The sequence below is a fragment of the Xiphophorus hellerii genome, chromosome 11, assembly GCF_003331165.1.
Source record: "Xiphophorus hellerii strain 12219 chromosome 11, Xiphophorus_hellerii-4.1, whole genome shotgun sequence".
Lineage (NCBI taxonomy): Eukaryota > Metazoa > Chordata > Actinopteri > Cyprinodontiformes > Poeciliidae > Xiphophorus > Xiphophorus hellerii.
Genome location: NC_045682.1, coordinates 23,342,010 through 23,367,053, shown reverse-complemented (window position 1 = coordinate 23,367,053; position 25,044 = coordinate 23,342,010). Strand labels below are relative to the sequence as shown.

Below are 25,044 nucleotides of genomic sequence, written 5' to 3'. Positions count from 1 at the left end.
TCACCTCTATGTCTGCCAAGTGCAGTTTGTCCCTCAGACTGTCATTGGCTGAGTCGGTGTCCTGTGAGGTGAATGAACTTTGAACAAATGAGCAGTCATGAGAATGAGTCACATTTTCACCTCAATGTGTACTGAGTGCAGTTATTAGGCAATTTGTTTTTCTTTGAGGATTAATTTTATGATTGAAATCTACAGAGCTCAAAGTCAACACAACATTTTAATAAACCGACTTAATAATGTAAGAAAGTCAGAGTAAGGTTTTGGCTTATCTAGAAGAATATATCATTTAATATTTCCTTTAATGTTGTTGTTATGCAGTGAAGTAATTTCATGCATGCGCTGCATAACAGTCGTGTTTTTTTGTTCCCTTAACCACTCCTTGAGGTTAGTGTTTTCTAAAAACTGGAGGTGGATTTGAGAGTAGGCTTTGAGTCTGCCTTCAGTCTGAAAAGGTTAAACCAGCTCATATTTAATAATAACAGCTCATACCAGCTGCACATCTGGTCCATTTGTGGACCCTTTCATCCAGGCTCTCATCTCATCCGTATTTCGATGCTTTGAAAAATCTGTTCTAAAATATTTCTTGGCTTGGCCTTGACATTTTAACTTGCAGTATGTGTCTTGTTTTAACTTATGTGTCTTGATTGGATTTAAGTCTTCTTCACCCTGTTCATGTCTACGAGCACTCAGGAGTCTTTTTAAAAGATGGTTTTCAACGTTTGACTTTTCAGACTCAGTGAAAGTCATTTAAATTTATTAATATACCACGTTTGAATCAACAGTTGTGCAAAGAGCTGCACATTTAAAATGACCAAATTTGACATAAACAAATGAAAGACAACAAAATTTAAAGAAGCTATATTCAGTATTTTTCATTTCATGGCACAATCAAGTAACTGTTACCTTCAGTTGTCACAAAATTTGTCTATATACCAGTGTTGTAGTCAAGACCACCTAACCAGAGACCAAGACCAAGTCAAGACCAGAGTGTATCGAGACCGAGACAAGACCAAGGCTTTTAGGGTCCGAGACCAAGTCAAGACCAAGACCAGCGCCCAGCGCTACATGACACAATAAAATGTGAAATATGATCAAAATTGCTAATCAAATTGATCTGAAAGATTCACATTCCCATAAAAACACCTAGATATTAAATACTTAGAGCTGAAATAAATGTAACCAATATTAAAAGCAGACCAACTCTTTGTTCTGCTTATCTAAAAAGATAACGCTCTGGACATTTGCCCAAATCATTCATGTCAGAAATCACCACTGTCTGCACCATTAAACATAGCAATTGAAGCAATGCCCTGACGGTAAACAACTCTCAACTATGAACACTGACCAAAGAGCAACAAGCAAGAAGTGACCAAGCACAAGGCGTTCACCATGACTGTTCTCACCCTCTCTCCCACTGCATGAAGCCAGGCAATGCCATCATGGCAGACATTACAGCGGCCACTTTGAACAAAAACAATCAAAGATCAATGCACATGCTCTGCGTGCTCTTTCGTTCTTGTGTTTTATTTATTTGCTAATTAAATAAATAGCAATGTATATAATTAAATAAAATAATAGCTACTGCAGTGTACGCAATGCATTACAAGTACAAAGAACAGCTCTCAGTGAGGCTCCGGTCGTATTTTCTTAGTAAAGAGAAGTTCAGAAAACTCGGATCGTTCATGAATGTCACCTCACTATATTGCAGACTTTTGGACACAGTGTTTTCTCATACATGCGACGGGTTAGTCAACAACCTCCGCACAATAATTCAGCGCAGTGAGTGACTTTTTTTTTCATCATAAATGCTAATGTGTCTCTGTGCAGCTAGCTTTGCTAGCATCACGTCAACAGAGCTGACCTTTCTTTGAACTTCTTTTCTGAGTGATGAAAAAAGTTAGACGTAGTCCCTACCGTCTGTGAAAGCGAAGCGCTGCTGAATTAGCTGTCGCCATTGGATTTCTTATGATTTATGCAACACGATTCTATTATTGACGATTAGACAGACATCTTCTGCCGCTCAAAGAAAACCACTGCGCATGTCTTGGAGCGCCGCGTGCGAGTGAGAGTCGGGGAGGGGATGGGGGAGTAACAGAAACACGTAATTGGTAAGTCACTGGAGACAGGTCTCGAGTATTACAACACTGCTACATACCAAACATGACTTAAACGAAATTTGACTTTGCAATTTGATGCCTTAAAATTGGCCTTTGTCGCTTTCAGAAGCTCCTTCCCTTTCCGACAGTCTGCTTCAGTACATCATCACAACAATACCTTTCCATAATGCCACTTAAAACCATTCTTATGAGTGTTGGACTGAGAAGTAGTTTGTATAATAAGCTCAGCAGATTTTACCAGGTGTTTGCTAATTGCTGCTGCCACTAGTTTAGAGGAGCTGAGTGGGGATTGGGTGAGGGAGGGGTGCTCTGTGAGGAGGAAGTTCCAAAAACAAGCTTTGTGGAAATGGTCGGTGTTTTGTATGAGCAAGTATTTTTAAATTGAAAAGTTTAAGTTGATTAAACTTGTTGGTTCAATAACTAACTAGTTAGCTATTACTTAATAATGGCTGCCAGGGCGTGCTGTGGTGGCGTAGGGGATAGCGCGACCCACGTTTGGAGGCCTTGAGTCCTCCTTTGCTGCATGTCTTCCTCCCTCTTCATCCCCCTTACAGTACAGCCTACTTCATATAAGGGACACTAGAGCCCACAAAAAGACCCCCTGGAGGGGAGAAAAAAATAAATGAATAATAATAATGGCTGCCAGCGGAGACATAATCTATGAAATATGGATGAAAGAATCAAAGCAACACTCCATGTATCATGTGAAGCTCAAAAAAGTCAATTTTACATAACCTCCCGCCGCCCCTCCAGGCTCATACTTTTATCCTATTTTACTTGAGAAGGAAATGATACAGTTTCACCAGCAAGAATTTATTCCTATTATCAGTCAAAGAAAAAGTGAGTTTTCAAATAGGTTTTGAAAATGTCTAATGTTGGAGAGGACCTGATGTGAAGAGGCAATTTGTTCCACAATTTAGGATCAGTCATAGAGGATTTTAAAATTAATTTCAAATCTGTCTGGCAGCCAGTGTAAGGATGCTTTTATGGGGAATATGTGGTCTTGCTTGCATGTGCCAGTTAGTATCAATGCTGCAGAGTTTTCTGTCTGCTGAATAAAGACTATTATAGTCACCGAGATGATTTGAAGGGGAGGATAGCTCTCTCAAAGTCTGAAACAAATGAATTTATGTTGGCTGCTTTAGTTGTGCAAGTAGCTTCAGATGAAAAAATTAGCTTTGATTAGAGCATGCATGAGTCAAAAATCACTTCAAAGTCCACAGAGTTGTTTTTATAGATTTCTAAAGGACCAAGATCATAGAAGTTACACGGACCAAACGCAATAATCTTTCAGAGTATTTTTCCTGAGAAACAGAAGTTGTCTAATTGTCATAAACACCTTGATATAGATTGTTCCACTTGTGCTACAGCTTCCCTCATTCCACAGCTACACATGAGCTGACATAATTAAATCCAATAAGTATTCAAATTTATACAGCTTGAATTTGAATAATATGCATAAAGAGCATATTGTCAAACTTATTACTTGCTTTTTAGTTGAGCACAGACAATTTTGAAACCCAGCTTGCTGGTATAGTGAACTCCCTAAAAGCGTCTAATTTCTCTCCTTTAGTCTGGGCCACATACTGGGCCATCCGTCTTCTACCATGTCCGATTTACCCTCTCTTATCAGTCATGGGACTAACATTTCCAGTCTCATTCATTTGTGTTTTTCTCTTGAGACTGTGCCTCCCAGCTATTTTGTAAAATCCATTATTATTACAAAAGTCCCTCTGCTGTCAGTCTATGTTCCTTATTTTAAGGTGTTTACATTTGAAGTTCTTCAAAACTAATCACATCTACGTTGCTAGCAGTGTTGGGCATGTTATTTTAAAATCAAATCAAAGTCAGAAGTTTACATACACTTCCACAGTATTTGGTAGCAGGGGATTTTGTTCCTCTTTTTCCTAAAAATCGAGTCATGGTCATTGTGGCCAAATAGTTCAACTAGTTTCATCAGACCATAAGAAGCTGACCAATTTGTTTTATATTGTTCTATGTCACATATATGCTGTTTTATTTTATTTCATCTTTTGTGGGGGAGGGGGGGTTATTTCATGTTGCATAATGCACTGTATGGTTTCTGGTCTGTAAAATGCGCTTTATAAAGTTTACTTTACTCACCACTGTGTCTATTTTTGTTAATAATTGAACAGATGAATATGGCATCTTCCACCATCTGGAAATTGTCCCCAAGGAGGAGCCAGACTTGTGGAGCTCACCGCTTAAAGAGATAATAATCCATCTGTATAAACATGTGATTTAAACAAGAGTAAAAAAAAATCTTTGACACATACTTACTCTCATTATTTAGGCATCTAGCAAATAGAAATTATTTTGGTAATGACTTAAAACAAGAAACAAGAAAAGTCTTGTCTGATTTAAATTCAGACAATAAGGGAAAAATATGTGTTTGCATTATTGCATTAACTATATTTAATAGTTTTCACAAAAAAATGAATAAAAATGGAGATGCAATATTTTCCCCCCTAACAGATATGATGCATAATCTTGTCATTAGCAACTGTAATGAATTGTGGTAGCTTTTACTTTGCAATTACATTAAATAATACTGTTACATTTTACTTGTTACTCCCCAACCCTTATTACAAATTAGCTAAGAATGTTTTACAGATTGTAATTTTTATCTGAAATGCTTGAAAAAGTGATCCAGAAAGAATCTACAAAACATTTAGTGGTAAACGTTTGAAATTTTAGAGAATGTGTGAGGGAAGTACGGTGGCAAAATTCCTGGTATAGTTGCAAATCACAGCTCAAACTACATGTCTGCTTAGAGTTTGCTTGTTCTCTTTGTGCAGTCACTTTGAATGGCCCTTTGGTGTGTTTCTGTGCAAGGTTGTCTGTTGTGTGATAAACTGGTGACCTCCAGTATTGTGTCCCCAGTGTCTTATCCGTTGGATGCTGGAGATAGCAAAGCCTCGGCATAGAAAATGGATGGATGAGTCTTAGACTGGCCTACTACTTCCCACATCGTGCCAATCACTATTAAAGGGTTGTTATTTCCCATTCAGTGCCCCACTCTGTCTGACTCTCCAGGTTACACTTAGAGTAATTTTAAGCACTGAAACTTCTTGCCACTTACTTTTTATTTTTTCACAAGGCCATTAAAAAGCAACAGAGCCAGAGATAGACGAGCGATGAACTCCAACATGACCCTCCGCAACTGAATTAACATTTTATTCTGTAATGAGATGTAAATATTATTTATTAGATTATTTGACAGATAAAGGGCACATTATTGAATTTTATTGTAAATGTGCCAGAAGGCAACTCTGTAAAAGATCATAATGTAAATAAATTGACCAATTACACTTGTTGCAGTAACATTTCTGTGATCAACTTCACAGTTCGTTACTCTGCCAAAAGAATTACCTAAAAACTCTTTATGTAATTAAAGCCACAACAGAGTGCTGGAAACATGATCGCCAGTGTTTTATCCCTAAATTCACAATGAGCACTCTTGAGTCAGTTTCAGAGCATGTTACTAAGTAAACCAGTGAATTTCAGAACAGTACAGTGTGTTATTAAGATGACAGCAGGCTTCTGGTAGGAGAGCTGTTTGAATTTAACTCAAAAGTTCATTAAAAACATTGCAATCATGTAAAATAATCCGATAAACTTGTTAATTACTGCATCTCAATATATTTACAACAAAATACTAGCAGCAGGGACAGTATAGAGTAACATAACTGTTCTGCAGGGCTATTTTGACAAATGTATGTGCAGTTTGTCACAATACATTACCACACATTCAAAAATAATCTCGTGTGATTGAACATTATTCAGGCGGAAGAGTAATCATCTTGCAACTGGAAAGTTGATGGTTTGATTCCAGCCTTCTCATGTGCCACATGTAGATGTACTGTAGCTCTTGTGAAGAAGTGCACTGAGGGTTCAGCACTGCATAACCTCAATCCAGATTTACATATAACTTAAAAAACATTGGAGGAATTTTCAATAAGTAACATTTATGGGAAAAAGAAATCATAGATTTCACCAACTCTAACCCATTTTACATCACAATTTGTGCAAGAATATATATATATAGTTAACTTGGAAAAAAGCAAGTTGTGAAGTCATTTAAGACTAAAATAAAAGGGCATAAGGGTCTGCAAATAAGAAAAAAATAAATGCTAATTCATTTTTTAATCACAGTTTGTTTAGACTTGATCAGAAGTCAGTTTCTAATCTTTTTTTACCGATACCAACATTTAGTTTATATACTTCACTCAACCAAGAACAGGAATCAAACCTATAGTTACAGTAAAGAGATGCAGCAGATTTCATTCAATCCAGAGTAGGAATTAGGACAAACTTAGAATCCAGAGAAACTACTTTAGTTCAACTTTATTAGAACAAGAATCCAGAGAAACCTACTGGTTTATAAAATACAGACTACTTTTTCTTAAACATGGGTTTGTACTTTTTTGTTTTCTTTTTTCTTCTTTTGCTCTTTCCTTTGGTTCATTGTATTTCCATCTAATTCATGTAAAGCACTTTGAATTGCTTTGTTGCTGAAAAAGTGCTTTATAAACAAAATTACATTACCTTACCAAGTAAGAGCACAGGACTCTTATTCAGGATGGCTTCACTGGCTTCCAGTTCAGTTTAGGATAGATTTAAAAATTCCTCTGTTTGTTTTCAAATGTCTTCATGGCCTTTCCCCACAGTGTCTGTCAGATCTTCTTCAGTCATATTATTTCCTCACTTTTTCTCAGGTCAGCAGATCAGTCATTGTCAGTCTTCCTGAAAACAAAGAGGAAGCTGAGAGGTCACTGTTCATCCTCAGTTTCTGCCCCAAAAGTTTGGAATGATTTACTATTTCAGAAGAACTGGGTACATAATTTAATCCCTCACTGTGTTGTCTTTAAAGGGCTTAAGGGGAGTCATGCTAGATTGAGCTTTTTGAGCTTTACACCATGTTATAAAGTTATTCCCTTATCAAGGGCATACCAGGAGTGTTGCCTTGATACTTGGATAATGTTTGAGAGATCCTTCAATCTCCAGTGGCAGCTAATCGGGGTGCCTAAACGCTTGCTCCCCCAAAGCACCGCATATTTACACAAATCGCTATGTGCCTGGAAATACATAATACTGCCCCTGTAAAGGTGGGGTAGTATGCATTTTCTAGAATCTTAGTACTAGTTTTGTCTGACATTTTAAACTGTTTTGAACTTTTACAAACTTTTATTATCAAGTCTTTTAATCCGACATTTAAAAAGTAAGAAAAATTGATTATAGTCAGAACAGAAAACTCTTCCAAAGAGAGAGAATGAATGTTAGGTGGATGTTAGTAACTAAGCCTCTCATTTTTTTCATTTGGTCACCTTAGTTTGTTTCAGTTTGTAACTAATATCCTGTCCTGGACAAAGGCTCTACACGATTTAGTAGCATTTTGTTTCCCAGCAGATAACAATGGGTCATTTTTATTAATTGGAATGGTTTTACTTTTATTTATCCAGGGTAAAAATCTAATTGGAGATTACAAATCTAATTTACGAGGGTGTTCTGGGCTAGACAGTAGCAGAACAAGATAAACAGCAACATATACTGGTAAAGGCTGTTGTCTTGGTGAGTACTTGATGTGATTTAATCCTAGATTGTGAAGCTGAATCACCGAATCATGAATGTTTATAGTCTCTTAGCACCAACAAAACACTTAAATGGGTCCTCAACATTAAAATATTCCCTCTGCAGTTTGTGCTTCATTAGTCACCTTCCAATAAAGTATCTTCCTTTAGTTTTTTTTTGTTTTATCGGCGTTTAAATTAACTGAGTTTTATTTTGTCTTGGTTCATCCAAGGCTAGAGAAAATGTCTGTAAGCTTTATCTCTTTTCTTACATTCTCTTTGGCTAAGAGCACAATAAAAATCAATCATGTTTTTGAAATTTTAGAAATTTTATATGATATATTTTAGCTTGACAAGCAAAAAAAAGGTGTTTTTGTAAGGAGATACCCTTATTTTCTAGCATTATTTGCGTAATTTGGGATTTTTTTAAAAACATTGCAGATTAATTGACCTCAACGAGATAAACTGTTATATTCATTGTACATAACTTAATGTATATTTGCAGGGCTTTTGTTGTTGCTGATGGTGGAAATTTTGATCAAACAAACTTAAAGTCAAATTTGTTTCGATAATCACCCATTTTTCTGATAACTGGAAATGATCTGTCGCTGACATTTAGATTCTTTCAAGAAGTTTGGCCTTAGTCATCCCTCTGTGTTTGAGACTTCAGAAGATTTTGCTCTGAAAGTATAATGCTCCTGTCCTTAAATTATTTAATTTCTCAGACAGTAGACATCTTAAAATTTTTAAGTGCTCTAGAGCTCCAGTTGACAGTTCTTCCCCTTTCATAGTCAAAGAAAATGCTTAAAAACCATTCTGAATAAAAAAGCAGTGGTTGTTTGTGTGGTTATTCATAGCTCACAATGCTTTATAGTCATTTTACTGTTTTTCCAACTCATTGTACTGTAGGTGTCTCATCATGCCTAATGTGTTTAGTGTTATTCTGACATTATTTGGCTTTTATTACAGGTCACTGAGGAGCAACAAGATCCAAATTCTGCCCGACTTTGTTTTCTCTGAATACTCTGCACTGGAGAGATTGTGAGTAATTTTATGCATGCTGCTTCCATTCCTTACAAACACGTTCTACTTGTTGGTTTAATGGATCAGAGTTCAAATGTTGGCCTTTTTTTTAATGGAAACTTAAATGTAAATGAAGGTACACCATAAAGACGGTAATGGAAAATGTGTCAGCATTAAGTAAAGCTAGAATGGTAAAACTATAATGTAAGATGTGACGCAATGAACAAAGATTCATTTGGTCTTAAAAAAAAAGGCTTTAGCTTTCAAACTAAAATTAAATCAATCTGTTTTAAAAATGCACCTCCATGTTACAGCTATATGAGTGCTGCAGTTTCAAAATTCAAATAATTTTAAATGTTTTGCAGGTATTTTTCTGAACAGCTCAAATAAAATTTTAAAGTAGAATTTATTGTATAATAAAAATACAGATTTTTTTAGTTGTTGTTGAGCATTTGTGTGTAATTTTATAGACATGTCTTTGCACAACTATATTTGTCTGCAAACTGGCCACACAGATGTTGATGGTTGATTTTAATTACGGCGTTTTATGTGTTAGGCTTAAAAAGTCACATTTCCACATCCTAGCAAAGTTTTCTGAGGCAATTCTTTTCGACTCTGCATTAACACTGAAGGAGCCTGGGCCAAATGAGTTTAGCAGGGAAGAACTGTGACACATAAAAAGCTCTAATACAGAGGGCAGAACATTTCAAATTACTCTGAACATATGGGTGGAATTTTTATGAAGGAGGGTGTTAAGCCTTTCTGATGAGTGGAAAACAAGTCAGTCATTTGTTTCAGTCATTTTACATTGTACATCGGAAATAGATGTTGTTTTTTGTTGTTTTTGTTTACAAAATCACTCATGTAGTATATTGCATTGTTTTGTGTTGGTAACATTCTTATACGTCAGTAAAATCACTCCAAACTCAATAGTGATATTCAGTTGGAATTATAACTGAATCCTGAACTTCTGCTTTGAGCCGCGTGTTTCCAACTTCCATAAATTGTTCCAGACATATTCTGTCTGAATGGATACATTCAGATGGAAATCCAGTTCATACTTTTCATGCCTTACATTACCTGTTTCAAAATTAAAATGCAATGTTTTGATAAGAGGTCCCATTTCGAGATACCATTAGATAATCAGAAATATATTCTGCCGCAGACCTTGAAGAAATGGGAACACCTCAAGGAAAGAGAGATTTCCCCCCCCCACACACACAACATTGATATAGCATTTTCTTCCTATAACATAATTATTGCAATGAAAATAACTGTAACCATTTGTATTAAACAAAATGCTAAGTCAAAAATGACTTATACCAAACATTTGAGAAAAGGTTTTCTATACAAGAACACATGGGGACCTGTCAACTGTTAAATGGAAAATAACAATATTTTTAAAGTAGTTGTGTATGAACTTTTTGGAAGGAATTAATTTGTCAGTCTATGAGATTGTGGTTGTGTTTATATTTTTATTTCAATATTTTATGTTGTGTAACATTTTGACTCGGGTATCCTACCTCTGCATGTCCATTTGAAATGTTCCTCTAGAATACATTGTGCTGCAAGGTAATTTGTGTGTGGCTAGTGGTGATTTTGTTTTCGAAACAAGGCAGTATCTGTCTGTGTTTCTCTGTGTATCTGTTTGGAGAAGGAAGTTGTTTGTTTCTTTGTGCGGCGGAAGTTCAAATAAGAGTGAACCTCAAGACTCAGCCGGTGAAATTAGTTTGAAACTTATTATAACCTGTGCTTTCCTTGGAGGAAACAAGGCAGTTTTTTTGGAGTACTCAACCAGCTCGCCACCCCAATCTCCCACCAAACAATAGTTTTCTGTTCATGTGCAAATATGCAACGGGAGTCGGTACTTTTGTTTGCAAACACAACATCGAAATCCAGGCACCAAATGAACAACAGCTGTGTTTTTCAGATTTTACATAAGTTTATTGGTAGAATAAACCAAACCTGGTGGGAAAACCTCTTTAATGAAAGCACAGATTTCACATTCTCCGCTGTGAAGCGGAAAGAGAGAGAGCAATGCTGAGATGAAAGCCTTTTTTAAATGATTTGCTAAAATATTTTTCAGTGCTCATGTTCCGAGAAACGGATTAAAACGATTACAACTACACAGGATTGTTGATTGTTCACCTGTTGTAAGTTTGGACGCGCACATGCTGCTGCGTGTGTGTAGTGACTACTCCTTTGAGACGCATCCTGCACACTTTAATTATGAGAGATTAGCGGATTTTTACAAACCTCTTCTGAGTTAAAAACAGGTTCTCAATTTCAGTCTGCTTGAAATGCAAGTCCTTTCACTCTTGTAGACTGCTTCACTGTTTTGTTTGCAGTCCAGTCTGTTGTCTATGTGGACCCTGAGCTGAAGTCACCTCCATTATTTTCAGCACATTCAAGATGATTTGATTGTTTCCGCACAAAGCTGACCACCAACTCTCTAAACTCCGCCTTTTGTCTACCTCTGATTCACCCAACAACTGGAAAGTTGTCTGAGTATTTCTGCAGACTATGATTGAACTGGAAGATTGAGGTGTACAAAATGATAAGGACTGGTAGAAGTGCTGCTCCCTTTTCACAGGGTAATGACTTAGGGTCACACTGGGGAAACATGCTGGTTGCTACAAGCTATTTTATTAAAAATATATGAAAAAAGAAAAATACAGATCATCTACTTCCCTTATTTACTTTTCAGGTCCAACTGTAATCTATTTATTATTTGAAGTAACTGGTTTTGTATAAAAAAGTGGAAAAAATACCTTGGAGTTCACAAAACTTTAAAGGCAAAAAGGTCTAAAGTCATATTCAATGAATTTGACTATTCTTTAAAAGATTACTGATTTTAGTAACTTAAATCACTAAGTACAACACATTATACAGTTTATTTACACACTGACATTTTTCATCCTTCAATTATGTTAGTTACATTATTACAGCTAATGAAAACCTGACATTTAAGATTAGAATATTACATCAGTCCAATAATAAAACATTTTTAAAACTGAAATGTGGGTTTATTGAAAAGTATGTTTATTACCTGCTTAAATGTTGCTCTTTTCTGAAAATGTTGAACTTTGACAACTTTGTTGAATATTGTAATGTATCATTAATTTTGAAATGTTTGTTTAACTCATGGTGCATCAAACAATTGTAAGGTACCTTTTTGCAAAACCTCTTTTGGTCAAACAGCTTTTTCTGTGTAAGTTATTCTTATGTGAAATTCCTTACTTGCAGACTTGAAACTGATTCCAGACAGGTGCATTTTTTAGATTAAGCTTAAGGAGTGTCTTAAAGAAGACCAGGTTTGTAGTTCTGTCTAACAGTCACCCTATGATGCCTCCATGATGACTCTTGTTTCATTGTGGTCTGCTTTAAATTTATTTTAGGATTTATGATATGTATGACATTTTGTTTTATGATCTTTTAATTGTTTTATATTGTTAAAGGCCTGTCTGCAGATGTGCATTGCAAATTAGCTAAGGCTATAAATGTTATAGTGTTCTGTTTTTGTTAATACTTACTTGTCCCCATGCAAATAAACAATAAAAGAAAAAAGAAGAGCTTCAAAATTACTTGAGGATTTGAACGTTAGGAACGTCATAGGACAATGCTTTAAAAACAGAGACTGTGGCCTGATTGGTCCAGAGAAGTATGGAAGTGCCAAGAATAATAAAAAAGCCAATTTAAAGGCCCATATTCCCAACAAAGAAGAATTTTAGTTCATTGCTCTCTTAAATTTGTATCAACATGTTCAGGACCTTTGCATTTGTTTCTAATCTGTTACAGAAAAGGAACATTAACATACCCTAAGAGAGTTCAAAACAGTTCAGCAAAATCGAGTTTAAAATTAGGATTTTTAATATCCAAAATGTAGGCATCTGTGAGATTAAGCCTTTTCTCCTCGCCACTCTTCCAATAAAAGCTATTTAATGCCTGTCATTAAAACCTAATCTAAACAGCTGCCATAAACATCTTGAATCTATTTAGACATTCAACTATTACTACAACTAAATCAGTGCTCTGAACATTTTCAGACAGAATTTTCAAAACGTTTGGAGTTCAACTTGTCCTAAAGTCACACAGAAATGTTAACTTGTTGCTGTCCAAATTAACTCCCTTTTACCTTTCTCTACAGAACCAGTAGACATGTCTCTTTTTATGTTTCTGTGAATCTTAAAGGGTCTTCATAAAAAGTGAGGTTTTAAAAATGAAGATAAAATATGTATTTTGTGCTTCAGTCCTCAAAATTTTTTCCTAAAAATACCTCCACAAGTGGACACCTTTATTGTGTGAAATTTGTTTTGATTACAAGAAGAAATAATAGATTGAAAACCAGAGGTTCATTTAGACAAACCCTTAATAACATGAACCAGGTAATTCAACTTAATTTCTGATGAATTCAACATTACAAAGGCATCATCTGCTTCATAATTAAACTTATTGTCCTAGAACATCCGTTCTTTTCCCCAGGAAATATGTTTTTTTTTAACTTCACCCAAAAATGAACACCTGCAAACTTGTACCACCATGTAGGTAAACTCCACGTTCACATATTTTTTTGTCTCTGAGTTTGAGTTGTACATAAGTTATTCCAGCCAAATGTGGATCAGGGCATTTTTTAGCATAATTAGGAAAATATAACCCTACTTCTTCCAGTTTTCTTGTTTTGCCAATATGCATGTCATATTTGGGGCCAAACTTCAAGAAATTAAGGGAATTTTGTGGAGCATCAACTCACTGAATGTCTGTCTGTGGGGAATATATGCTGTCTGATTTGTCAAATAAAGTTCCCCAGACAGGCCTGTCCATACTTTATATGGACAAGGCCTGTCTGCACTGAGGCTGCCGTGTAACTCTGTGTTCTGAAGTGAAATGCAGTTAAATTGTTTCTTGGAAAGATTTTATTACTATTTCTTTATCTTTCCCGTTGTCATAAATGGATTCAGGGGAACATGCATCTATTTTTAACTACACAGCCTCTGGTGGACTAGATTTCATCACATAACATTCTGCAGCACATAAAAACTCATGATAGGTTGATGCTATTACATCAGTTAGAGTGTGATACTGGGATGCATAATCAATCACTGTTGATCAGGATTTATATACTTTAATAGTTAGTCTACGACAAGTGGATGCAGTAGTCCACCACTATTATTGTTTCTGTACACTTTCTATTCTCTGTATTTTGTAAGATTAATTTGTTTTTTGGTAGGACTGCTGATAGCAGTGATTATGTGGATGCAAACATTCTCAGCTGTGAGCAACTTTGTGGCTCTAAAGTAGCCAGACAAAACAAAACACACAAAGTTTCAGTGTACTCTTTTGGTGGACATAAAAAACACCCCATACTGGTTATGGTTTGAATTTATAGAAAATGACATATTTCTAAAGTTTATTGAAGGAGTAGTGTTTCATTTTTTTTAATGTATCAGATATTTGATGTTTTACACAATTCGTTTCATACACAGTAAACATTGCTTAGCTGTAGTTTCAGAAAATTTATGTTCCCTGTTCTCAGATTTCTACAGAACAACAGCCTCCAGTTCGTATCAAAACATGCCTTCAGTGGACTGTACAGTCTTAAAAAGCTGTAAGTATCTTGGTCACTTTATCAAATGCTATTAATCTACCCAGAACAGCTATATGAATCTTTTTACATTGTGCTTAATATGCTTATCTTATAATTTCCAAATTAGTGAGACGTCTGTTGAGTAAACATTGCCTCCCTTTTTCAGTGAAGCAGCAGATAGTTATTTATTGTATGAACAGATACATTTTGGGTCAGGCTCAAGTTATAAATCTAAACTCTAACTGTTTTCACAAGCAGTTGCGAATGAATGGGTCATTTTTAGGAGCTCACTTTCTGCGGAGTCGGCTTCGTGTGGCGTTTTAAATGAGCTCCAGACCAGTGTGTAAAGAGGTTAATGGGACAGGAGAATCATTTAAATTTAAGGCTGGTGGTCTCAAAAATACATATTGCAAATGTCTGCGCATGAGGAAATCAAGGGGATTTTATGGAATATCAGGTCTTATTTACGTCTTAGAAGCATGTGGGTCACTTGTTATGAATAGTCTATGAATGCTGAGATCAGAATTGGGTCAAGCCGTCATATTCACTTTCAGTTTCGTGCACTAATGACTAATTGAGTGAATCTTAATTATTACTGACAGGGTGTCTTTATTGTGTCGTGTTGTAAGAAATTAAGCAATGTTATTTTCCGGTTATTGCTGCAATATTAATGGAAAAGTTATGAAAATTCTCCATGCTGTTGATCTGCTGAATGTTGTACACTTTCATTGAATCTGTCAATGTGGCTTACTTAATGATCAAATTAATTGAAATACACTTTCAAATGTGGAGGAAGGTGAAACGGGAACATCAATTACCTAAGGCAGTGAATCTTCCACTGCCATCTAATCACAATCCAGATGCACAGTCTAATGGAGGTGTTACATTACCAAGTGCAATGCAAAGATTTGGATAAACAGGTGTAAAGGACTTCCACAAGACTTTTGAGCAGTGGAGATGTTCTCTGGTGTAATGAACCACACTTTTGCCTGTCATTCTGTGGACGGGACTGGGTTGGGTTGTTGGCAGAAGAAATTGACTTGCCTGACTGAACTGTAAGAGTAAAGTTTGGTGGAGGACAGTGTGTGGTGCACAGTTTTTATTTGGGGGTTGTACTTGCCCCTTAGTTCTAGTAAACTACTCCTAATTCTGTGGCGTACAAATTCATTTTGGGTGATTTCCTGGTTTTGATCATGTGAGAATTATTTGGACACAGTCCCTTTCTTTTCAATTATGTGCGCTAAACAAAGTCCCATAAGGACATCAGCAAGAAAGAATGATGCATAGGAACTTCTTTGGCTTGTACAGAACCTTGAACTTAACCAATATAACACCTTCAAGTGCATCATCAGTGCCTGACCTAAAAAATGATCTGGGAAAATAGCCAAATACTCCCATTAACATATTTCTAAATTACTGACTTCTCAGCTGTATTTCAGCTACTGGAGATGAAAATTTGTGGGCCAACTCTTTAATATAACCAAAGTATTCAGAGTATGATGTCATTAAAATTCATGTGAACTTACACGCAAGCATCCCAATACTTTTGGCTATGTAGTGTAGATATAGAGATAAATATCTTAAGTAAATGTAATGGTAAGGTGATTTCGTAGATTTTATTATTAAGTAGAAACTTGAGCTCTCATGAGGAAGCAAGCACATTTCAACTTTAGTTATTTTACCCAAATAAGGACTGTCTTTGTCTGATCTAACCTCTAAGTCGGTGTTTCCTACTCCTCTCAGGTTTCTCAGCAACAACTTAATATCCTCCCTCAGTCCTGGCGTGTTCAAGGATCTGAGTCGGTTAGAATGGCTGTGAGTATCGCATATCTATTTTACATAATAAATACACTCAAGTTTACATCCACTCATTGATATGATTTCACATGAAACATTCTTTTTAAGGGGACAAACTGAAACCACAACAAAAAACAAACAGTCCATTCAGTACATTCATTGAACAGAGATATCAACTTAAAAAATACATACAAACTTGGAAAAATAGTAGGTTTTGTATTTTTGTGAATATGTTTTAATAGGGTTTATGTTGTAGTTGAAAACAAAATGGTGCATGATAGTGATATATAATTTTCACAACTACATTTAGCTCAATTTTCCTTTGAGGTTTGAGAAACTTATGATCATCACAAGCAATGATAAAAAAAATTATATATATATAAAATACAGTATGCCCATCCTCTTGATCATAAATAAACTAAACTGAGGGGTTTGCTAGCATGGAAACTACTTTTTGCACAGGCATTAATGTTAAATAAGACTAGGGTTGAAGCTTTGGAGATTCTGCACCAGAAGGTTAATATTAGAGGATATTTAGACCAAAACATGGGCCTTGCATCAGTCTCTTGGGAACATCCATTTGTGTCCAGATTCAACCCCTCTGACCTGAGCTGCTACTCTAAAATGCGAAGTTAGTGGCTTTAGTGATTAACAACAGCAACCTAGGGATTACCAAGGTTCACCCCTATCATAAATTGAAGGATCCTGGGACGTGCAGCCACTGTACACACTAAAGCAAACATCGGCATGGACTGAAACTGAAAATAAAAACCTTCTTCAAAAAGATTTATGGTTTCTCTGCAATTTTCTCAGGAAGATTTGAACAAATATCAGCAGAGTGAAGTAATATATTTACATACTCATTCCACCAGCAGTTCAAATAAATAATTTATGCCCAAAATAAATTACATTCATGCAGATAATGAGCCAATGTAAACCTCTGACTGGAACTGTGTATGCTTGAAAAATAAACTGTATTATGGCATTTGTGGGGCTCCATTTTAGAGTGTAAGTGTTATGTAATGTCAATATTTGTGAATCGTTTTTATGATTTTAAACAATCATTTGCATTTGTGATTTCCTTGTAATTTAAGATGCTCTTAAAACTCTATGAAAACTGGTTGAGATGTAGTATTGCTAACTTGTTTGTCTGTAGTTGCACAAGTAGTCTTTTTGATTTCTTGATTTTTTTTTTTTTCTTTTTTTCTTTTTTTCCCAAGAGAGAGATGTTCCTACTACCTAGATTAAACTGCACTGGTCCCTTGAGAGTAAATAAGGATGATGAAGTACATTGTGTTTTGTTTTGGTGTTCACGTGAATGTGTGTGGTATATTCCTACACACATTGTACGGCTGCATTGTTCAGTTTGAAACAACTCAATTAGTCGCAGTTGAGTGCTGCTCCAAATCGAAAGGAGAAAAATCGGTTGACTAGCAGAAGTGGACAACTGTCTTTAATTAAAGATTTACAGAGAACCAAACTTGGTGTTGTTTTCTATTGATATGAAATATATATCAACGTTTTCAGATTAGCTCCAGAACAATTCATAGACAGCTTTTACTAATGGCATTATAGTCCATATGTCGTTTTAGATTAATGCATTATTTTTTAAATTTGTACAAAGTTAATTATATGTATTTTTTGCAAAATGTTGAAACACACAAGACCACATTCAAATAACTGGGTACTAATGATGAAATCATTTTTCCTGCCAGGATATTGGATCATAACCCACTCAGCAGTTTGACGCATGAGACGTTCTTTGGACTTCGTTCGCTCGTTTTTCTGTGAGTCTGTTTTTATTGTTCATCTAACATTGTGATTTGGATCTGCACTTTCACCAGTTTGATGAAAAATGCCTATGGCAGTGGTTCCCAAAGATTTTCTGCCCCCCCTATTGATTACAATAAAATCCCCCCAAAAAGGAAAATAGCACCAACACACATCATTCAAACAGACATAAACCTAAACACATATTTTGTTTTCAAACTCCACTGAAGTTTATTTCACACTTCAGGTTGCAACAAAACACACTACAAACCATCTTTACAGTGAAAAACTTTTGTGTAACTGTTTGTTTTGGGTTTTTTTCATTCATCCATATCGCTTCCCCTCCCCCAAGTCCCATGGGATGAACCACTGGCCTATGGGATGTGAACTAGCTAGCAGGATTGGCATGATGCTTTGGGCAATGCTACGCTGGGAAGGTTTAGGTCTTACCATTTATGTAGACGTTGCTTTGTCACACATCATTTACACAAGCATTGGTGGTGACAAAGTAAACTTTTAGGGAAAGAGTTTTTGCTGATAGCAGTAATCTTATAAAAATATGCCTCTTACCACATAGCAAAACCAAGTTCAAAGGAATGGTGTAGCATGGTTACAGGTACATCTTAATAAATTCAAAAATGCATTCCGATGAGATGTGTTTTCCAGATTAAAAGTATATTTTGAAAATAGCTTTTAAGCAAGAATTAAACATACTTTTCCTTAAGTCCCCATTTTTTATTGAAAACATTACCTTCTAATCTTCTAAGAAATTAAATGTAGTGTTTTCATTAGATATTAGCAGGAAATCATCATAATTAAAATAATGGCTTAAAAACTTTAGCCTGTGTGTAAATCATCAAAATAATATGTTTCACCTGCACATGTATTACAGTTGGCCCTTCTATACCAACAAACCACTGACCCATAAAATTTAAAATCATAGAATGAACCTTGGCAAATGTAACTGTTAGAAAATGATGCAGTATTTGCTCAGGAACAATTGGAAATGGTCTGGTTTAATTCTCTAACACAGGTACCATATTGTAATATCAAAAGCAGCTAAAATTAACTGTTTCAGCCATTCCTGTGAACACTAAAATATCAGTTTCTTCACTTATATCAGTATTTATCAATGCTCATCCTCAGAGACCACAGCCCTGCATGTTTCAGGTGTTTCCCCACACCTGACCTGAATAAGTGGGTGATTAACACGCATCTGCAGCCTTTGATGGTTTGCAGAGGAGGTCATGCAATCATTTAAATCAGGTGTTCTGGAACAGAAACGCATCTAAAATATTCAGGGCAATGGTCCCTGTGGACTGGATTTGAGCAACACTGATTTAGCTATTCTCTTGTCCCTAACAGTTAAAGTTCTTTTTTATTTTTTCTGTGCAGATTCAGATCAGCAGCTATGAGTGTTAAACCCTTCCTCAGTTTCACAGAGCATTCTTGATCCAGTTAGTGGTCCTCCGCACAGCAGCAGAACTTCCTGAGGCGTAGCAAAAGATGTTTTTCAGGCAGCTTACCAAAAAACAGTAGACAGATCCAGGGGGAAAAGCTTCTTGCTGCATAGTTGTCTTAAAAAGACCATCAGTGTTGATCAAAATGACATTTCCACCTGCTGTCACATTGGTGTTTGAAGGTATCTGAATGTGGCTATAAAGGGTAACAGATGGTGTTTGAAGGTATCTGAATGTGGCTATAAAGGGTAACAGACGGTGGCCGTATATGCTGCACATTAGAAAATACAACACTTTTGGTGTACTTTCGACTAAGCAACCCACACCAGCAACACTTGATTGCTGACTGATGCTCCGAAGCAAAATGCTCAGTGAAGCTTTTGGACCATATAAAATAATTTCTGCCTCCTAAAGTGGAAACCCAATAATCTGTTCTGTCTTGCTTCATTTCAGCTTGATGTCCAAAGTCTATAAAAAGTGCTAATTAACACATGTTAAGTGATTATAATCTTGATTTACATTCTTAATTCTTCTACAAGAGCTGCCATCAGGTTAAGTGGAATACTCTGTGGCGGTGAAGAAAACTTCCACAGACTACAGTTCAATATATGACCGATTGGAAATTATGCATTTATTGAATTTAATGGTCAGATTATTTTTATAACTAAACACTCTCTGGCAAATGATCTGCTTGGAGACGGCATGCCATTTCTCCTTGGCAATATTTTTTCCAACAATATTGGAAAAATCCCATCCCGTTGGAAAAAAGAATCTATTTTGAATATGTTTTATCCATACTTGTATGTCTAGGTCCAATTAAAGTCTTAAGTGAAAGTCTTGAAAGCACTCATTGTTGCCAATCATCTATTTCAGTAAAACGCTTTAGGTGCTGAATCAACCCAAAGTTTACCAAATCTCAAGGTACTCAAAATGTACATTATTTTTTTGAGATTTAGTGGAGTCCCCATCTGAGCTCCTTCCCCACAGCACCTCTCCCACATGCACCATAACAGCAGCAGCAATAAGCTCCTACAAACTGAACAAACTCCTCTGCGATCAGTTGTAAACCGTATCAATGGAGCAGAGTTGTTGTGATGATGTACTGAAGTGGAGTGTTGAAGGTTATTAAAGAGACAGAAGCCAATTTCAAGGCATTATGATTCAAAGTCAACATTCTTTTAAGTTGTTTTTGATTTATACAGCCTTTTCATAACACCTCAAGATAACATAGTTACTTGATTGTACTATAAAATGGTACTATGTGCTTGGAAAATACATAAGATCCCTCCTTTAGTGATACTTTCATCCCATTAGCCAGAAAAGGCCAACTGACTTATCTCCCAGTGGTGTATCACAACAACTTTTTTTTATGTGCTGGCAGTTTTAAAGAAAGAACCATGCAAATTTTCCAATTTTTCCAAATATTTCCAAATACATTTGGAAATATATTTTCATTTATATTTCCAAAAAGTATAGAACCATTGTCTAGTAGTGTCTAGACAATGGTAAACATCACAATATATAACCAAAAAATGAACAAGACATCAGTTTCAAGTACAGAGGGAAGATTTCTGAAGTAAGTGACATCAAACTAGATGCTTAGTGGAGATATGATGTGGATCTGTTAGAGTGGATAAGATTGAAGGACACCAACACTAAGTACTTTGACCTGCTGTGACTGGAAGATAACCAAAACTACACCTCCATGGATACTTGTTGTGTTTGCTAAGCTTTATGAAAGTCATCTGGGAAATTTCTGTTTAAGCTTTCACAGGCAGACAAAAATCCAGCAAGCAAACTGCCAGCATACCTTGATTACTCCAGAGTGTGAAATCTAAAATCAGAAGAGACTGATAGAGATCTTTTAAACCTGAAAGCACTGAACTGATTTACATAATAGGATAATATGTCAGTCTGTTAGCATCTATTTGTCTTTTGACAATATCAATTTATTCTTTACTGATATTTCTTGGATTATTTCTAACTGGTGCACATAATACAATTGTGAGTTTATAGCCACTTTCAAAAGAAGTAAACTCACAGGAGTAACCTGCTCTAATGACTGAATGAAGTTCTTATTTTGAAGGGATAATAATGTTTTTCCATCTCCTATGGAGATTACGGTTTTTGTGGTTGCTGGCTGAAAAGTCTTTGTAGCCTTTGTACTTTTTATCCAGTCACAAGATTTTATGGATTTTATTGTGATTTTATGTGATAACCTACACTAGTAGATAATTGTGCAGTGGAAGAAAAATGCATGGTTTTTTTTCTTACAAATATGAAAAAATTATTTTTAAAGGATCAATTCAGAAATTAATCACAATAAAATCCAGTGCAACCATCTGCCTGTACCTAATTAGTGAATAAACTAAATGGGTGGCTGAGTTTCAGTATAAATGCAGATGATGTGTGAAGGCCTCTGAAGTTCATTAAAGAACAAACTGCATCATGAAATCCAAGACTCACAGCAGACAAGTTTGGTATAAAGCTGGGAAAAAGTTTAAAACAGGGTTTAGTTATAGAACATCATCCAAACTTTGATTCTATAATGGAGCTCTGTTCAATCAATTGGAAGATTTGCACAACTGCAAGCCAACTAGGACAACTAAACTGGCTCCCCGGGCAAGGAGACCATTAATCAAAAAACACCCAAGAGGGCTGAAGTACTCCGACAGAGATGCTGGGGATATTCATATCCATGGACTTAGTCATAACAGTCCAGTTTGCAGTTTGCCACAAACCTTAAGGGACATAACAAACATGTAGAACAAGATGCTCTGGTCAGATGACACCAACATTAAATTATTTTGTCCTTCATGCACAGCACTGTGTCAGAGGTAATGGGAAAATGCCTTAAGACAGGGCAGTCCTGGAAAAAATCTAGAAAATACTTGAGAATGGGAGAGAGGACAACAATCCTTAACACACATTATTAGTATGTTTAGACTAAAGTGTTTTCATGTCTTGGAATTTCTCAGTCATAACCCAGTGAAAAGGAATTTTCTGTCAATAGAGCTGAAATGTGGGTAAATGCAAAGCCATAAAAGTTGATTTGCAAAAGCTGCTTTGCTGTTGACTGAAGGGGACTAAACACAAATACAGGCAACACTTTTCAGGTTTTAATATTTGTTAAAAATATGTAGAATTTTCATTTCACTTCACACCTATGTGTAAAATTTATGTTATAAATTGACGGTGTTTGTTTTTTATGCTTTTTAGATTTAATTGCAACTACTTCAGCTGAATTTAAATGTCTTAACTGGCTATAAAACACTTTTGTCAGCATTAGTTGCCTTTAAATATGCTATACAAACCAAACTGACTTTGACTGACTTTGGAAAATTACTTGAAGCTGTTGTCTACTTCAAACTTGTTCACAGGCTGTCTGGGTGAGACTTGTTTTTGTTTTCTTTCCTCAGGCCTGTTTAGAGCTCAGGCACATCTCAGCATGTCCTTCTAAAACTCCGGCTTGACACTTGACTCCAATAAGTGTTTTCTCTTTCTCTGCCTCTTCAAAGTGGTAGACTAGAAATATGCCTTTACTTGTCAAACCCACAAGTAGTATTCTGAGATGCAATTTAAATAGGATTGAAATTATCACAGTAAAATGCAGAATTCAATGAAGAAATAAACTTCAGCAGTATATGGGCGCTCACTCTACCTCCACACTGCACAGTTCGAAACTGAAACATTTTTACAATAATGAGAGTATCTAGGAACTTTTAAATTGTAATGCAATTTTACAATGTTTTTCTGGTGCATAAATGTTTTTTGTTTTGGGGTTTTTTGGCCAATTATCAAAATAGAAGACAAATAAATACACCATTCTGTGATACGAAATGTTTGTTGAGCTCAGAAAGTTAGAAAATAGCTACTTGTCCAAGCTTGCCATATATACAACAGAGAAAAAAAAAAACCTTAAAATGTTAAATTAGCTGTGAGAACCAAGGCTGGTGAAGGACCTAATTTTATCCTGCCACCTTGCAGAGTGAAGAGGATGGGAAAGATGTAAAATAAATCTTCTGCCTAAGCTAAGATTTGCATTAATGCAGTCGACATTTCTGCATAACAATTGAAAGTATTTTTTCACCAGCATGGCCAATAATTGTCGAGGGCATTTTAGATTTGCTTGAGAAAGAAAAAGTCATGTAGGGTACCACACATTTTTCTTCATTTTACACGATATATTGAAAATTACACCATTTTGGCTTGAGTTTCTTCCTTTCCTCCTTAACTTTAATCATATTTTTTCTTGTTAGATTGATTTGTTATAGTTAAGATAAATCAATCTAACAAAGTTTTGAATAACATTGATCAAAACTTTAACAATTTTAGCTTTCAGCTGAAGGCATGGAAGAAACAAATTCTGAAATACAGTATACAGTACTTATTTTAGCCTTGTAATCAATTAGTTGCAGCACCATATGCACTATATGCATTTGAAAACAGATAAAATCTCAATCATATTAGAATCCCTCATTTCAAATAAACTCAATTTTATCAGAATGCATCATTTGGTTATACACAATAGATAGATTTGGGAATCAGGATGATTGGATAGCTGTTAGTGGGTGAAAACTTCACTTCTTTTGCTCAACTTCAGGTCAAATACGGTCTTCATAAACACACAAATTTCAGATATAAATCAGGGCACATGTCAAAATACACATGCACATTTCAGAAAATATAAAATCAAGTGACTTTGACAAGCTTTTTAATTTAGATCTAAAGGGAACAACAACTTATATCCCCGGTTTGTAATTTGTGATTTCATGCAGGGCTTAAGGGCAGATTGGAAGCAGGAATTGAAAATGAAGATAAGTAATGAACTCTGAAATATCTCTTCAGCTTACTCTGAAGTAAGCAAAGCACTTTGGAATATCGCTTTAAAGAATAGATATTCTTTAAAGCGATATTCCAAAGTGCTTTGCTTACTCTAGACATCACCTTATTCAATTTAAAATTATTCAGACTTCATTATTCTAAAGCAAAGTTGCACATTTTCCCCAATACATCCCCACTATGTGACTAATGCTATATTCATTCTTACTTTGTACTAAATTCACTCCATTTTGATCTAGCACATTTTAAACGTCATCAGATATCTGCCATTGTACCCACTTTTGATTCTACTGAGTTTCTGATTAGTTTGCTGAGATTAATAAATGCCAATTATAACTATTATCTTACACTTTTAAGAAAGCTTGTTTTGATATTATAGAAAAAACAGAATTATGTCTTTTAAATTATGTCTGAAGAAAATGGTAAGACTCTCATCTGGAAAGAAAGAGGTTATCATTAGCAAACAAACTGAAACAATTCAAGAAGACATGGCAACCCCTTTTACAATGTATTGATAATTCAAACTGAAGAAGTCCTATAAGTTCTCAAATTTTTCATTTTTGACACTTTTGTTTTATATTGCCTTTATTTTTTATGCCTAAATTAGAAAAAAAAAGACAAACTTGTATTCCTGATGCTTTGATTTTTCTAATCAATGAAATTGTTTAAACAGGTAGCCTTGGTAAAATTCTAAACAAACTTCAAATCGAAAAATTAGTTAACAAACTCATTCACTGATACATGCAAAAAAATAAATAAATAATAACAGGTATTAAGCTGTAAGCGTTTGTATCATGCAGTGCAAAATTCAAGCTGAAAATCTCATTGTTATTTTATAGAACTGAAGCAAAGGAGTTTTG

General features: G+C 35.4%; 1 protein-coding gene across 1 annotated transcript in view; it reads left to right on the top strand.

The window, feature by feature from the left end:
* rxfp2a (relaxin family peptide receptor 2a) overlaps nt 1-25,044 on the top strand; it is a 90,009-nt gene that overhangs the window by 38,091 nt on the left and 26,874 nt on the right. Inside the window, exons 5-8 of the mRNA XM_032577181.1 lie at nt 8,678-8,749; nt 14,265-14,336; nt 16,059-16,130; nt 17,828-17,899. Of these exons, the coding sequence (XP_032433072.1) occupies nt 8,678-8,749; nt 14,265-14,336; nt 16,059-16,130; nt 17,828-17,899 (288 nt within the window). The remainder of the gene's footprint in view (nt 1-8,677; nt 8,750-14,264; nt 14,337-16,058; nt 16,131-17,827; nt 17,900-25,044) is intronic.